Source organism: Castor canadensis, chromosome 8 (assembly GCF_047511655.1).
Source record: "Castor canadensis chromosome 8, mCasCan1.hap1v2, whole genome shotgun sequence".
Classification (NCBI taxonomy): domain Eukaryota; kingdom Metazoa; phylum Chordata; class Mammalia; order Rodentia; family Castoridae; genus Castor; species Castor canadensis.
This window is the reverse complement of record NC_133393.1, coordinates 53,807,626-53,823,206: the sequence shown is the minus strand read 5'-3', so window position 1 is coordinate 53,823,206 and position 15,581 is coordinate 53,807,626. Positions and strand designations below refer to the sequence as shown.

General features: G+C 42.5%; 1 protein-coding gene across 8 annotated transcripts in view; it reads left to right on the top strand.

The window, feature by feature from the left end:
- Positions 1-424: 424 nt before the first annotated feature.
- The window catches only part of Dusp22 (dual specificity phosphatase 22), a 57,356-nt gene continuing 42,199 nt past the window's right edge, over positions 425-15,581 (top strand). For 2 of the 8 annotated variants that reach the window (XR_012450792.1, XM_074083004.1), the window contains exons 1-2: positions 432-808; positions 12,200-12,233. Coding sequence is in view for 3 of the 8 variants with exons in the window: in XM_074083004.1 (XP_073939105.1) it covers positions 788-808; positions 12,200-12,233 (55 nt within the window). In the remaining 5 variants the exon portion in view is untranslated. Of the gene's footprint in view, positions 809-864; positions 1,073-12,199; positions 12,234-15,581 lie in introns of those variants that run through there. The other 6 variants (XM_074083010.1, XM_074083005.1, XM_074083008.1 and 3 more) reach the window with 6 other exon arrangements.

The following is a 15,581-nucleotide window of genomic DNA, read 5'->3' as shown; positions in this document are numbered from 1 at the left end:
CAATGAAGGCAGTCAGAGGTCTTCGCGGAGGTGAGTCATGTCGCCCACCTTTCCGCGCCGCGTGAGCCTTCTCGGTCTTGGTGGGCGGGGCAGGGCCGCAGGAATTCCCGTCCTAAATTTATCAGTCGCGCTCAGAAAACCCAGACAGGAGAACCCCGAAGACCAGGGTTCTGATTAGCACCTGCTTGATCGAGGCCATCAGGGCAGGGCAGAGACTGCTGGTAACAAGCCCCCAAGTGGCCCACGGGAAAAGGCCAGTGGGGACTCCAGGATCTGTGACCTTAGGACCTGCTTCCTGCCTCGCCGCCACCAAGGCCCCAGACTGCGCCTGCGCGCCCGCCCGGCCCTGCACAGCCAGGACCCTGGGAGCTCCCGGCTGTGGCTCAGGCTGCGCGTGCGCACTGGATCCCCGAGACCGCCTAGGCGCCTTGGTGCGCGGGGGCGCGGCCACCGGGAATCCGACTACAAGTCCCAGGGTGCGGGCGGGGGCGGGGACCCGCAAAGCGAGACCATTTCCCGGCAAAAGCGTCGGCACCTCTACCCGGCTAGCGCCGGGAAGTTCCTGGCAGTTGAGCGGGAAGCCCTGCCATCATGCCAGGTCCCCGGAGACCCCCGAGTCGCGCAGGCCCGCCCGGACGATTCCCATTGTCCTTGTTTGCCGGAGCACTAACGCCCTGCTAGCGCCTCCCGCGCCCCACCCTCCCCTCCCGCGGTGGCCTGTCACCAGAGCCGGCCACTAGCGAGTCGCGAGCGCAGTGCCCAGCGCGCTAGAGCGCGATCCGTCACCATGGGGAATGGGATGAACAAGGTAACGTGTCTCCGTCCTTCCTGCTGGTTTGCCTGGACTTCTCAGCCTCCCCTCCCGGCGCTGGGATCGCCCAATCCTCGCCCCGAGGGCAGGGAAGCAGGTGCAGCCCACCTGATCCCCGGGACACGGTCCCACCCGGATTGGACCCTGTGCACTTTCCGGCAGCGGGGAGAGGGGCGGGAGGCTGCGGCATATTTGGGGCTATGATCGCGATGTCCTGTGTTTCGGGGGTGTTCCCCCACTCCACCCCCCGCCAGCTTCCGGGTAAGCACCCCCCCACACCGCCTGCCCCGCCCGCCGGCGCGTTTTGTGGCTGAAAGGAGCTGTGCCCTTTAAAAGTGTTGATGCTGGTGCTTCTGAGATCTTGCTGGGCTCCGAATGGATGTGGTTTCTCTTCTCTCCTCCCTCCCAACTAGGCTCTTGAAGCCTCACCACCCACATCATTAGTAAACTGCTGTTGATGGGCGTCTTCTGACATTTCCTCTTTTCTCCCCATATTTGTGTGCATGTGTGCACAGACAAGTTTTAGTGGTGGAGAAGTTGACAGAAGCCTAAGAACTGAGCTGGTGTTTTTCAGTAACATCATAAGAGAATAGATTCAGAGTTGTGGCTTCTTCTAGGGCAACCTGTTGGCCGATTGCTTGTGCTCTTGACGCCTTCTAGAAAATCTCTGTTGCTTTCTTTGCCTCTGTTCTGGCCCCCACCTGTCTTCCAAGCCCTCACACCCCCTTCCTAGGTGTGCTGTGGTCTGTGCCTTTCCTGTCAAGGGAAGGAAGGCGCAGGATTCCAGTTCTGGTAGTGAAGCTGCTTGAGGTATTTTTGTATTAATCTCAAGGTTAAGGATTTTCTAATTTGATTCTTGCTGGTTAGAAGGAAATTTTTACAAGGCTTAAAAGCCCTCGACAAAGATAAGTTCCTCTTTACAGGTCTTTGAAATGGCCATGAATTAGATCACTGTCTGGTCTTGGGCTTCTGTTCCAACATTTTATTCCATCCCACCCACATCTCCACAAAACTTTAGCTTCCATATTGGGTAGGTATAACAATGTGACTTGGTTTTTTTTTTTCCTCCCTTCCCTTCCCTCTCTCCTTCTCCACTCCCCTCTTTTCTTCTTTCCTCTCTTTTTCTTTCTTTCTCTTTCTTCCCCAGGAGTGGGGTTGGCAGTCTTTTGAGTCTTTCTTCAGGAATGTGAAAGTGGGGATTCAAGGTAGGGAAGGAAAAGTGTAATGGGTGAGTCCTGCATACATACTTGATTTTTTATCTGCCCTCAAGTCTGTTGTGTGCTGGAATCCCATTCATGAAAAAACTGTTGTATATTTTGAGCCTGAGGTATTTTGGTGACCAGAACTTTTTTTTTTTTTTTTTCCTTTTTGGCTAGTGATCAAGTTTGAATCAGACTCCCTCTCTTGGATAAATACTTGCATTATGTCCCCATTAGCCCTGGTATTCATCATTATCATCAGTCTTCTGTATTTTAAATTAGAACAATGAAGATATTCATTACAGGTTTTAGGGTGGTATTTGCCTTCCCACAGATTGTGGCCCTACCTCAGCTTTTCTTTGGTATTTCCAGTCTTCCCCACTTGAGTTGTTCATTGGCCCATCTTTTTTCTACATTTAATTTGTATTATTTTTGAACTGCAATTCAAAGAATAGATTTAGGAACACAAATGATTGCCTAGGGAATCAAAATTAGTTTCATGCTTTTCAACATTCATATCATGCTTTTTATCTTTCAATGTAATAAATTTCTTGACTATTTTATTGTCTTGAAAATAATAATTATCTTGAAAACAGAGACACAATCTCCAATGTAGAAATAGAAAAGCGTGTACAGAGAGATTTAGACACTTCATTGATTTGATACCTACTGCTTGTGTACTTGCTATGTGCAATGTTGTGCTACTTAGAGAGGAGGAAGAGGAGTTCAGTGACAGGACACAAAGTTCCTAAATAGAACCTTCAGTGTTGATCAGTGCTTGCCCAGTAGAACTATAGCATGAGCCATGTATGTAATTTACATTTTCTAGTAGCCACATTAAAAAGTAAAAAAGGAACATGTGAAGTCACTTGAAGAAAAAAATTTAGTCAACTGAATGTATTAAAAATATTGTCATTTTGCCGGATGCTCATGCCTGTAATCCTAGCTACTTAGGAAGTAGCGATCTGGAGGATGGTAGTGCAAAGCTAGCTTAGGCAAATAGTTCAAGAGACCCTATTTAAAAAAAAAAAAAACTCATCACAAAAAAAGGTTGGTGGAGTGGCTCAATTTGTGGGCCCTGAGTTCAAATCCCAGTACCACAAAAAAAATTGTCATTTCTACATGTAACCGATATATAAAATTATTCATGGGGTATTTTGCAACTTTTTTCTGTGTGGTCTTCAAAGTCTAGTGTATATTTTATACTAAAATCACATTTCTTTGGGGGCTAGCTACGTTTTAAGAGTTTAGTATACTCTGTGGATAATGACCACTATACTGCACAAGACAGGTTGTTATTGTTTGTGTGTTTAAGTCTGTGTGAGAGAAATACACAGACAGAAGCAGAAAGAAAACAAATTCAAGGTGGAGGACTACAGATTCAAAAGTTAAGAAAAGCAGTTTCCTGAGAGTGGGGAAAGTAGAAGATGTGTTTAAATCTAGGCTTCAATCTAGGCAAAAGTCCAACTAAAGTAAACTTGTTTAACCTGAAGTCAAAAGGAATTACTCCAGATTACAAGGTTAGGTAGTGGTAAAGTAAATCTTTGGAAGCTAGCAACTAAGAGACTAACCTAGAGCTTCTCCATTTATTGTTGTGTAACTCAGAACAGGGCTTCCTAGTTTCCCCAACTGTAAAAAAGACAAAAGAGCAATTGATTTGCAGAATGAGTGGAAGGTACTAACTATAGAAATGGATTTCTAAGAACATTTGTACATGAAAATGCATTATGTCATTAGAATTAAAAACATAACCCAGAGTGTGTTTACCCTGAGGTTTCTGGGACAAAATTTCTTTCTCATCTCATACAAATTGATCACCCTTGGCAAAAGAACATTTGTGAACTAAACAATAGATTCCACTCTTGATTGCTTGGGGATCACAGTTTTTATTTATATTTCACCTCTCTGTGGTGGATCTTTTCATCAGTGTGTACCAGTCTCCTCGGTGCTATACAGAGGATGTGAGAGAAACAAGTTTGTATATTCTGTCCAATTGAAGATGAGAGGAAATAGTAGTAGGCAGCATAGCAGTTTGGTCTGTTATTTTTTGAGCCATCAATCACATGCCTGCACTTTATAAAATCTAAGCCTCTCCATGGACCCATGAGGTAAGGCTGTCTTATCCTCATTGTACAGAACGGGCATTAAGATTAGATCTTAATGCAAGAAGTGGTAGAACCAGATTTGAATCCTAGTTCTCATAGATTTCAAAGACAGTAGAAGTCTTTCCTTTGAGCAAGGATGTCAGTTCATTCCAAGTGAATTTTGAAGTCCCTGAAAAATAACCTTAAAAGATCCCCATAGTTTGAGATTAATTGTAAAACTCTTCCCTTCCTTCATATTTGATACTGATAACAAAGGGGTAAAAGGTAAGGTAAGTAGAATTGTCTTTTCAATGCTTTTTATGCAAGTCCCAAATAGATGATCTGAGCTTGCCAAAACTGTAATGAGCTTAAGTTGTGTCAGTCCCCTTTGGAGTACTTTACCACACAGTAACTCATCTGCTTCTGACCCAGCCCTATGAAGTAGGTGCTACTTATTCCATGACAGTTTTGCAGATGAGGTGTACAGAGTTTAAGGGATGTACCTAGGTCACACATCTAATAAGTGGCAAAGCCTGGACTCATATGCCAGGTGGTCTGGCTTACAAGATAGAGTGTCTCACTATGCTCAGAGCTCAGTCTAGTAAATGTTGTTGATAATATTAGGGGAAAAGGAAACAGGCTATTTCATGCAAATGCCATGTTTCTGTGAAGCCTTTGAAAATTCCTAGTTGACTCAAAGTTCTCTCAAGGGTCTTGACCCCCCCACACATCTTTTAGGGGAGGACCTATATGTAAAACTCCTATCCTCACTATCATCTTATGAGTCTTTAAGTACTGGAATGCCTCATTAAAAACAAAGCAAAAGCAATGCAGCTATGCAGAAGGCAGAGGTGGGAGGGTTGGCCAGCCTGGGCAAAAAGTTAGCAACACAAACCAGGTATGGTGCTGCTTGTCTGTAATCCCATATAATGCAGGTGATATGGAGGAATTGCAATTTGAAGCTGGCCCTGGGCAAAAGTGAGACCCTATCTGAAAAATAAACTAAGCAAAAAGGTCTGGGGGCATGGCTTAAGTGGTAGATCACTTGCCTAGAAAGCACGAGATTCTGAGTTCAAACCCAATTACAACACAACACACACAAAAACCCTTGTCTGTCTAGGCAAACATGATGTCAGAGAAAGCTGCCCAGAATACTTCTCACATGCATCCCTGTTGCTTGATCGGCTTCAACTAATGACTTAAAGTGTCAGAAGCCCTGCCATTCTAGGGTTGTGAATGCTGATTGCTAGAGTGGTTCAGCTCATTAAACACTGAGCCACTTGGCTGTGGCCTGTTCCATCCTCCCTGTTCAGTGCTCTCTGTAGGCACCCTGCCTAGTGAGAATGGATGTTGTCCTGATATTTCTTGGGAAATGGTAATGGAAGGTCTACTTTTCAATTATATCCATTTTCCATGAGAAGCGTCATCTGATGCATCGCTGCCACTCTGCTCATTTGTGTTCTTGAACAAACAACTTAATGTTTCTGAGATTTATTTTCTTTCTCTTCCAGGATTCATAGATGTTTACAACTAAAAGACCTTCAGTGGTTAGCTTAATCCAGTCTCCTTATTTGCTCTAAAATGAGTACAGCTGGTACCTAGAAGGTATCAGTTCTACTTGAGTTCTTCAGAGAAGCCAATGAAAATTTATTGGATGATATTTTTGCAGACCGTAAATTAGTAAATATGCTCCATTACTGGTGTTCTTGGATTTTTCCAAGCACTGGTTGCAGTGCTGCATCAAGCTTTGGATGTGGCTGATACCTGTTTTAGAATAACTCTTTCTTCCATAGAAAGATAAGGGAGTACAGTCAAGAAACAGTATGGTTCAAGGGAAATATGAACTCCAAAAGAGAGAAATGTTCCTCAACAACTTGCACAGTTAACATTGGGGCTCGATCATTATTTTTGTGGTGACTGTCCTGTGCATTATAGGAAGTTTAGCAACATCCCTGGGCGGCATCCAGTAGATACCATTTGTATCCTACCCTCACAGTGGGACAACCAAAAATGTTTCCAGACATTGACAGATGTTCCCTTGGGGCCAGCAAATTTGTCTTCAATTGAGGATCACTGGTCTAGGGTTCTCAGTCTCAGAATCTCCTGAGGCCTGTGTGATTTGGTCCTTTATAGGTATCATGAAGTGAAATAGGGCTTAACAGTTTCAGAAGTACTGTTTCATTAGAGGAAGAAGCTGGACAATCTAGCATCTTTATGATACTAAATGCTGCTCTTCCACCTGACACCCAGTGACTTTGTTGCCTTTGTAATTCATTTATTCATCCAGTCATCTGTTCATCACATTGTATTAACTGGATACCTGCTTTTGTCAAGGCACTGCACTAGATGTTATCATGGAAAATATGCAGGAGGTGAACACACAGCCACTGCTTAGGGCTGGACGTTGGACAATGGTCGTCTCTGTTCTTTTCTCTCCATCACCTTTTGAATGCTTTCTCATTTCTTCTTTTCTGGGGTACTGGAGATTGAACCCAGGGCCTCCAACATGTGAGATAAACACTCTACCACTGAGCTACTTCCCTGGCCCTTTTTACTTTCTTTTGAGACATGGTTTTGCTAAGTAGCATAAGTTGACCTCAAACTTGTGATTCTCCTGCTTTAGCCTCCCAAGTAGCTGGATTGCAGGTGTTCATCACCACACTTAACAGAACAGATATTTAAGGCAATGTTGTAAGAACACATGAGTGTATTCTCAGATTTTTCCCTTTATACTCTGCATAAGTCTATGGCCAACTGACATTAAGAAAGTGACATTTAACCCGTCAGGGAATCCACCAAAAATTTCCCCATTCATCCCTGGCTTTGAATCCCAGAAAGCTCTTTCTGACCTAGGAAGAATTAAGATTCAGCCTCACCCCACACACATGGCCTTGTATTACTGGCTGCTTGATCAGGAATTTATCTCATATATCTGTTTGGGTAGAGTTCTTAGATTTCTTTGCATCCTGAAGTACTAAAGGAAATGTTTAAAAATAAACTCAAAATATTTCCTGCCTTAAAATCAGTATTCTTTTGGGCATAAATATGTTTTTGAAGATAATGATTGTTAGTACAGTGTAATATGTGGGTATAAAGGATATTGACCAAGAGGAATCATCAGCCATAGGAGTCTTTAGTGGATCTCAAAATGTGTCTGCAGGATTCTGCCTTCATTGCCTATGCCCAGTCTTATAACAGAGAATAGAGATCTTTTGGACCAGAAGAATACCAGAGAACCTGTTCCTATGTGATTTCTGCTGTTTCACCACCATTTATTCACTGATTATCTCTTAGTGTGCCCGATGCTGGGACACGTTGGGGGACACAATCAGTGAACAAGGTGTGTCCTACTTTGGTTTGAATATGGTTTGACCTGACAAAAATATATGCTGTGTCTTGATCCTCAAAATAATGATATTGAGAGGTGGTGGGAAATGAAAATGAACCCTAATGAATGGATTGTTTTTTGTCACACAGAGCTATGTTTGCTACTGTAGTTCAGCCCTCTTGTCTCTCTTCCACATGCAACAGCTTGGCCATCTGCCAGAAAGCCCTGACCAGAAGCTGATCAGATGCTGTACCATGCTCCGGGTCTTCCAGACCTTGAGCCAAAATAAATTTCTTTCCTTTACAAGCTTCCCAGGCTCAAGAGTTCTACTATAGCAACAGAAAATAGACTAAGGCATGGCCCCATTCCTCAAGGTTAGTCAGAAAGGAAACAGATAAGTAAAACCATTTCAGATACTGATGAATGTTTTGAAGAAATAAAACTAGGTAAAAGAAGAGAGTATTGCAGGAAGTTTAGTGGTTAGGAGACTCTTCCCTAGAAACTATCATCTTGTGGGAGACATGAGGTAAAAGGGGCCTCTTAAGTGACTGATGGGGTAGGGTATCCCTGTCAGAGAGAAAGAATGATGGCTTCAAGGGCCAAACATCATTAGGACCAATTCAGTGCTTATTCTTTTAAGACATTCCCAAATCACAAACTTGTTAATTCTGCCAGGTGTCAGTGGTTTCACTCCCACCCTGTTCTTGCTCCTGCCTTGTGCCTTGGCTGGTCAGCCATGTTGTCCCAGATGAGCACTCTTTCTTCCCCAAACTCCTCTATAAGCTGTCTTCCTGCTGGAAAATCATTTCATTTTTCTCTTTCTCTGTACTAAGGGATTATCATCAATAATACTATCAGGAAAGTAGATGGGTCACATTTTTTTTAATGAAGCTGACTTATAGAAATTTGTTCATGGACTTTTACTTAGTATTCAGGTACCAGACTTCCTTGATCTTGTCTTTATAATTTTATATGGAAAAGAACCAGAATCTGACTACAGAAAAGGGGATGAGAAATTTGTTTTCTATTTTCAGCCCTTGAAATCCTAGCTCACTTTCCTAGTCTGGAAAAAAGAGTTAAAAGTTGATTGTCACAACTCTGTCCTCTCTTCACAATTCTTAAAAGTATTTTAAATGCGTATATAATACCCATCTTAACTTATTTGCAGTAAGTTGCCTGTTTGTGCAGACTTTCTGACTTTCCTAGTGTTCTCCTTCAGCACCAGTTTGGCCCCTGCTCTGCTCCCACACTGCCCCGATGCCGCTGATGTTTCTGGTCACTGTTTCCCACATGGAAACCCACTTAGGACAGAAGTGGAACATTTGATCTCTCTGATTGTGCTTTCATCACACTTCGCCAACTATCAGTTTTCATGTCTCTTCCTTCATTGTTTTGCCTTCTCCCATCCTGTTAACATTGTTTATTTGCTCGTGTATTCATTAAAAAAATTTACTTGAATACATATCCATTGGTAAACCAAACGAGTTTAGAAAAATATAATCAACCCTTGTTATCTGTGGGTTCCACATCTACTAATTCAACCAAAGGTAGATTAAAAGAAGATTGAAAAACAATATCCAGAAAGTTCTAAAACCAAAACTTGAATTTGCTGCATGAAGAGCACTAAGCTGAATCTACACAAATGCAGTTACCTCTGCCATTTCACAGTTCCCCAGTCTTTTTCCATTAGAACATTGTTCCCTATTCCTGGCACTGCATAGTTAGACCTGTGATGTCTACTACTTCTGTACTGAATATGTGCAGATTGTTTTTCTTTTCTTTTAAACTGTACAGTGCAACAACTGTTAACATAGCAATTATATTATGTCAGGATAGTAGGTCATCAAGAAATGATTTAAAGTATATAGGAGAATTTGCATAGGTTATGTGCAAACACCACATCATTTTATGTAAAGGACCATGGATTTTGTCACTCATGGGGTGTCTGAGAACAGATCTTTCTGGGCTAGCAAGTAAATTATTTACAAATACAATATAAGCATCAGATAAACTGTATGTTCATGAGCATAGTCATCCCACAGATGTGTTTCATTTGTTTATCTCAGTATTTGAATGAGTTTTAAAAATTTATTTTTTTCCAAAAATTGGGCTACTTTCCTACAAAACCTGGATGCTGACATCTGGGTACCCTGCCTGACTGTAGTCACTGTTGGGTCATGGTTTCCTCCTCAGATGGATTGTTTTAGAGATTGCATCAGGGAGTTGAAGATAGGATTGGAACTAAGTTCCCAAGATGGATTTAGGAGTCATGAAGACATAATCTGGAGCATTTAGAGTGCACAGGTGATCTAATCTCATGCTCTGGTTTTGGTTTTGTTTTATTCTAAAAATAATATAAGATGTATTAGTTTATGTTTAATAGAGAAGGTATTAGAAATACAAAGAAGAAAAGCAAAAATGAGCCATAATCTTTTCCCCAAATAATTCTTCTTGATTAAAAAAAAAAAAACCCAAAAAGGTAAATTGAAGTAGAGCATGCAGATGGTTAGAGCATGCAAACCCTATGTGCAATTTCAAGCAAGGTCCCCGTGGGCATGATGATGAAAGCACGTGTTACCCAAACAACTTTACTTTTCCATTTTTAAAAGACATTTCCAAGACATATTAAGTAAAAACACTTAGGGTCTTCTATCTAACAGTCTCACATATCTTAAATGTTTTAGTGGCTTTTCATTTCATGACATTTAACCTAGAGCCCTGAAAATGTCTAGTCGTTGCAGTGTCCTCGGCATGATTCCAGCTCCTCCCAGCTGTTCAGCTGCCTCCTTTTGGCCTCCCTTGTGTTCCTACCCAGTGAATCTAGGTCTTTTTCTCCAGGCTGACCATTACACTGCTCCACTGTCCACCCCCTCCCCCTTTCCTGACTGCAGATCCCCTGAGCATCACTGCTTACTGGACATCCATGATCCCAGAGTGGTCACATCAGCTCTACCTTCCCTCCATGAGAAGCCCCATGAGGGCAGGTCCATGTCTCTCAGTCATCCCTGCATCCTAAATGCACAGCACGGTGCCCTCATATGACAGGATCTCAACAGACACTTACCCACCTAGATGTCATATTGTAGTCCATTCTAACCCATTATCGTCACTGTTTGGAGATGGAGCCATTTGTAGTCACTACTGAAAAGAAAAATTATTCTGACACTTGTTAAGAATGACAAGACTTTATTGAAGGCAGTAGTATCAGGTTAGAGATTGTACTCAACTCTCAATGTAACAGGAGTCGTGGGGACTGAAAGCCAAGGAGCAGGGTGAGGGAGTGGATGGAACATAACTAAGAAGAAGAGGAGCTTGGTGTGATTCCAGGGAGCAAGGAGTCTCCATAACCTGGCTTAGGAGGGTTCTTTGTTCACAGGTCTCTGGGTTAAGGACAAGGCCTAGTAGAGAAGAAAATTCAGGAGTTTGACTAATATTTGGTCATAGGAAGTCTTTGTCACCATCAGGCAAAAGAGTCTTGTGATAAGTGTGCCCTTTAGCATCTAATATTACATCCTAATAAAAATAGGGGAGGCCCAGGGAAATGGGAGATCAGTTGTGAAAAAGCTCTAGGCAGCTGTTTCCAAGATGATTTTGCATTGTTAGGTTTTAAAACAGGAATGATGAAGTATACTCCACCCTTCCTTTCAGGAGAATCCTAAAAACTATGTTTCAAAAAAGACCTGTCAAGTGTTTTAACTCCTTTGCAGTGGATGGTGCTATTTTCCTCTGAGATATGTCTCATATTTCTTATCTACGAAGCTGATCCAGCCTACTTCCTGCTGTTACTTCCGTGACTGACCTAGGGGATCTATGGGGCACTCTCCAGGCTAATTTTGTGTCCTTAGATTTTGAGCCAGACAGGGTGATCAGACTGTTCCCTATTCAGGTCACTTTTCATTCCCAGTTTGGTCAATATGTTGTGTGGCCTCGGAGTTTAGCCACACAGAGGTTACCTCTGTGGCTCCGAAGGGTGCTACAGCAGACCCCCTGCATTGACTTTATCCAAGCTAGGGGTTTGTAGCAAAGCAGCCTGTGGTCAGAAAGATGCATGATGAAGTCAAAGCACTTGAAAGACATGACACAGGCTACTTTTGGCTTTCTCAGAGGGACTGGGTAAAATAGGGACTAGAGGGGCCAGAGCGGTGCTAAGGAGGGCATGGCCAGGATATCCCAGTATCTGCTATACCAGCAAGCTCTGTTCTTACAGCTTCCAGAGTATACCTGTATTTGGATTTCATAGTGTCCACGCAAAGGCCTGGCAAGATAAAAATTACCTTGGTGCTTTGCAAATCATGGGGTGCTTCTGAAAAACACCATCTTGGTTTGCCAAGAAATGGCCCATATGGAAAAGGTAGTGGAGAGGAAGGGTTGGTCAGAAATATATATTTATTTGCTGCCCAAGGGGCTTTACATTCCATCAGAGGGACAAGCTCTTCAACGTTACTGAAGCGTTGTCCACCAGGGCTGTAAGAGAAGTGCCCCCAGCACTGGGGGGACACCTGCATCTAGGTTCTGAGCTTAGTGAGTTGATGGGCATTGCCTGCATCTGTCCACAGGCCCTTTGAACAGGTTTCCCAGTGCTATGGGCAAGCTAGAACCTGGAGATGGGGTCCCCTATGCCCTCTTTCAGGGGAGGGGCTGGGAAGTAGGTATGGCAGGTGACTGATAGGGCTCTGATGGGACTGTGCAGCCTCTGCTAGAGAGAGGACCCTGTGTCTGCACCAGCAGCACCATGGGTTTGGGGAATGTGACATTCATGCCTCTGTCTCTCTTCTAGATCTTGCCTGGCCTGTACATCGGCAACTTCAAAGGTGAGTTCTCTCTTTTTTTAGCATAAAATGTACCATCTTAACCATTTATGGGCTGGTGAAATAGCTCAAATGGTAGAGCGCTTGCTTAGCAAGCCCTGAGTTCAAACTCCTGTACCACCGAAAAAAAAAAAAGCCTTAAAATACTGTCATCCTTTCATAACCATTTGTAAGTGTACAAGTCAGTAACCTTAAGTACATTCAAATGGGTTGTGTAACCATCACCACCATCCATCTCCAGAATTTTTTCCTCTTCCCAAATTGAAACTCTGAACCCTTCAAACATTAACTCCCTATTCCCTCTCCTCTGCCCCTATCACTATGAATCATACATTTTTGTCCTTTTGTGACTGGCTTATTTCCTGAGCATCACATTGAAGCATGTGTCAGAATTTCCTTCTTTTAAAGGCTAACATGGATAGACCACATCTTGTTTTCCATTTGTCTGCTAATGAACAGTTGAGTTGTTTCCACCAAAGATGAGTTCACTTTTTGAAAAATCAACTTTAGACTTCTCATGTGAGATTAACAGGAAAGGTGTAGACTGCATCGGCACAAGTCTGTTCTTGAAATAGTCATCATTTGCTCCCATGCCCAGGCTCCAACTTGACCTCAGGTCCTCCTTTTAACTGTCCACACTTGGTGGAATACTGTTATCAAAAGATGATTGGCAACAGATACGTTTAGCAAGCATAACTTATTTATAATCCTTTGCCACTTTTGTTTTACATTTATTGATAATAAATTTTCAGAAGCTGATTTTTTTAATCATCTGGGAGATATACGAGTTTCAATTTCAGCTCTAGCAGATTCTCACTTTTGACTTTTCACACACTTCTGATTATTCAATATTTATTAATTTTCAGTCAGGAATTGACTTTTTGTTTTTCACTCACCCATGGAACAAATCAGATGATGGTCACCAGACTTGTGGGTTTCAGGGAGGATCCTATTCTCTATGCTGTGTGTCTTTCTGAGTGTGCATATGTGAAAACATCAATGTGAAAACATTGAGATGAGGTATGGTTAACAGAATGGACAGACCAAGGAAATTTGCAATAAGTTCCTACCTGTGTTGTGTTGGAAGGAGTTAAACGTCATCATACACATCTAATTTTCCTCCTTCTTGGGACAAACCAGAACATGAGTAGACTCAAAACCACTCCTGTCTGTTGTCTGGTTTTGCTTCAATTTGTGAGTTCAGGTTCAGAGTGGAGTATAATCCTCATGATTTCTCTGCATCATGTGTATTTCTCTTTCTTGTGCTCTGTAGGCTCCTAGTGCTGATAATTGGCGTCAAAGAGAATTGAGCACAGGGAGCTGACAGCTACTAATTGTTGCTAGAACATGTTTAAAATAGTACTAGAATTCCTGAATTAGTATTTGTGGTCGTTAGGCTAAGTGGTGTTGGGATACATTAACTGGGAAAATATCTTAAGAGTTATTTAACTATTATTAACTGCTTTCATGGGAGGTAACTTTAGGTTTGAAAACAGTTTAGGATAAGTTATTAGAAGTACAATTGCTGGTATGCTTGCAAATTAAAAATTTTAATAAATAGCAACCAAATTCAATACTTCTGCCAGTAGTAAGTTTTAGCCTGACTTACAGAAAGCTACCTTCCTTTAGAAGGACATGTGTGTCCAGCATTAAGAAAATATTTGAAATTCTTTTTTATACTGAAATCTATACAGGTCTTCTAACTATCCAGTTACATAGCACTCCCTCAAGGTTCCTGGACTCTTGTTTGTGGTTTCATCTACTAGAGTGAGGTTCCAAGAGCTCACACTCTCTCCCTGCACAGATGGTCAGTGTTTTGTCACTGCCTTAAATTATTCTGATATTAGTACATGGTCATGTTATGCTCACTCATTAACTCACCAGACATTTATTAAATACCATGTGCAAGGCTTATCTAAAATAAAATAATAGTGTAGTGCATTGGCAAGAACCTGGAAGGAAAGCAGGTATTGCTACTCAGTAGTGCTGTGAACTAACGCACTCATTCCACAAGCTCATTGGGAATATGCCATACTCCAGGAGTTAGATGTGAACATGTATCTTCATCCACAAGTGTTCAGAGTTCCAGGGCAGGTACAGAACAAGAAGAGGCATGCAGAGTGCAGAAAAGCTGTCAGACGGCTTACTTTGAAATCTCATGACTGCCTATGAGGCAATCGTGTGTTTTCTGATGAGTTACAAGCTGGGTGTGCAAAGTAGAGATGGTGACCTGAACCTAATAGGCCACGGTGGGGCCCAACCAGACAGTGAGACCATGTCCTTAGTCATCTTGGTGCCTGGTACCTGATAAAGGGTGCTGTGTGTGGCACCCTTACTATGGGCTGTGACTATCTTGAGAGTGAGGTAGATACCAGTACCTTGCCAGGTCTTGTAGGCATGAGTGAGCAGGAGTTGAAATCTTTTTTATTCTCCTGGCACGTAAACCCAGCTGTTGTCCATGCTTTAGCATGGCATCTCATTTACTTACTTACCCTTCTCTTGAAAATTGCAGATGAAACAAGCCTTTTGTAATACAAGAATCAGTATAAAAATACGTAAAGAAAAAATGAACAGCTACTCCATATCTTCTCCCTTCTTTCTCCCTTCTACTTTTCTTCCCTTCTCTCCTGCCTTGCTTCCTGTGTCCTTCCTGTCTCCCTTCTTTCCTAACCACTTTCCCTCCAGTAGGATCCCTTAGATGCCACTTTACAACTTTCCTTTTTTATGAAATTGAATTACAAGTTGTTTTCTAACACCTGGTAATTTTCCTGCCATACAAGCTAGCTTATAGAGTCAGGTCTTTGACACTCTGCTGGGAGCCTTTCAGTTGCAGGGCCCTCTCATCTTTTACCCAGCAGCCAGCTCTGCCCCAAGACCAGGAGAGAGAGACCAGTGTGAGCAGGAAAGAACCACTCTTGCCTAGGCCAGAAAGTAGGGTTCTCTGCTTCTTTACAACTTTTGCTCAGACAAATATGGATGTCAGCTGTTAGAAGAAACCCTCTTTGTTAGAGGATGTCCTCAAGAGTAGGAACAAACTCAGTGAGTGTGTGTGTGTTGGGGGCGGGGCAGTAATGTGCATGAAGAGTATATTCAGGCCTCAGAGCTTTGGTTCTATGTCTGCCAGTGAGATAGACCATCTGGATGATGAGTCCTGGTTGTTCAGATAAGGTTGAATTGGTGAATGGCTGCACATGAGTATGAGGTGGTCTGCTGTCAGCTTAACCTAAGATATTGTGGTACATGTTGGGTGTCACTTGAAGGAAAAATGAGTTTCAGGGTCTTTGCAATAAGTATGTATTTAAAAACAGTCAGTGGTAACATGGATTGAGGTGCATACTACTGCCTTGGGAC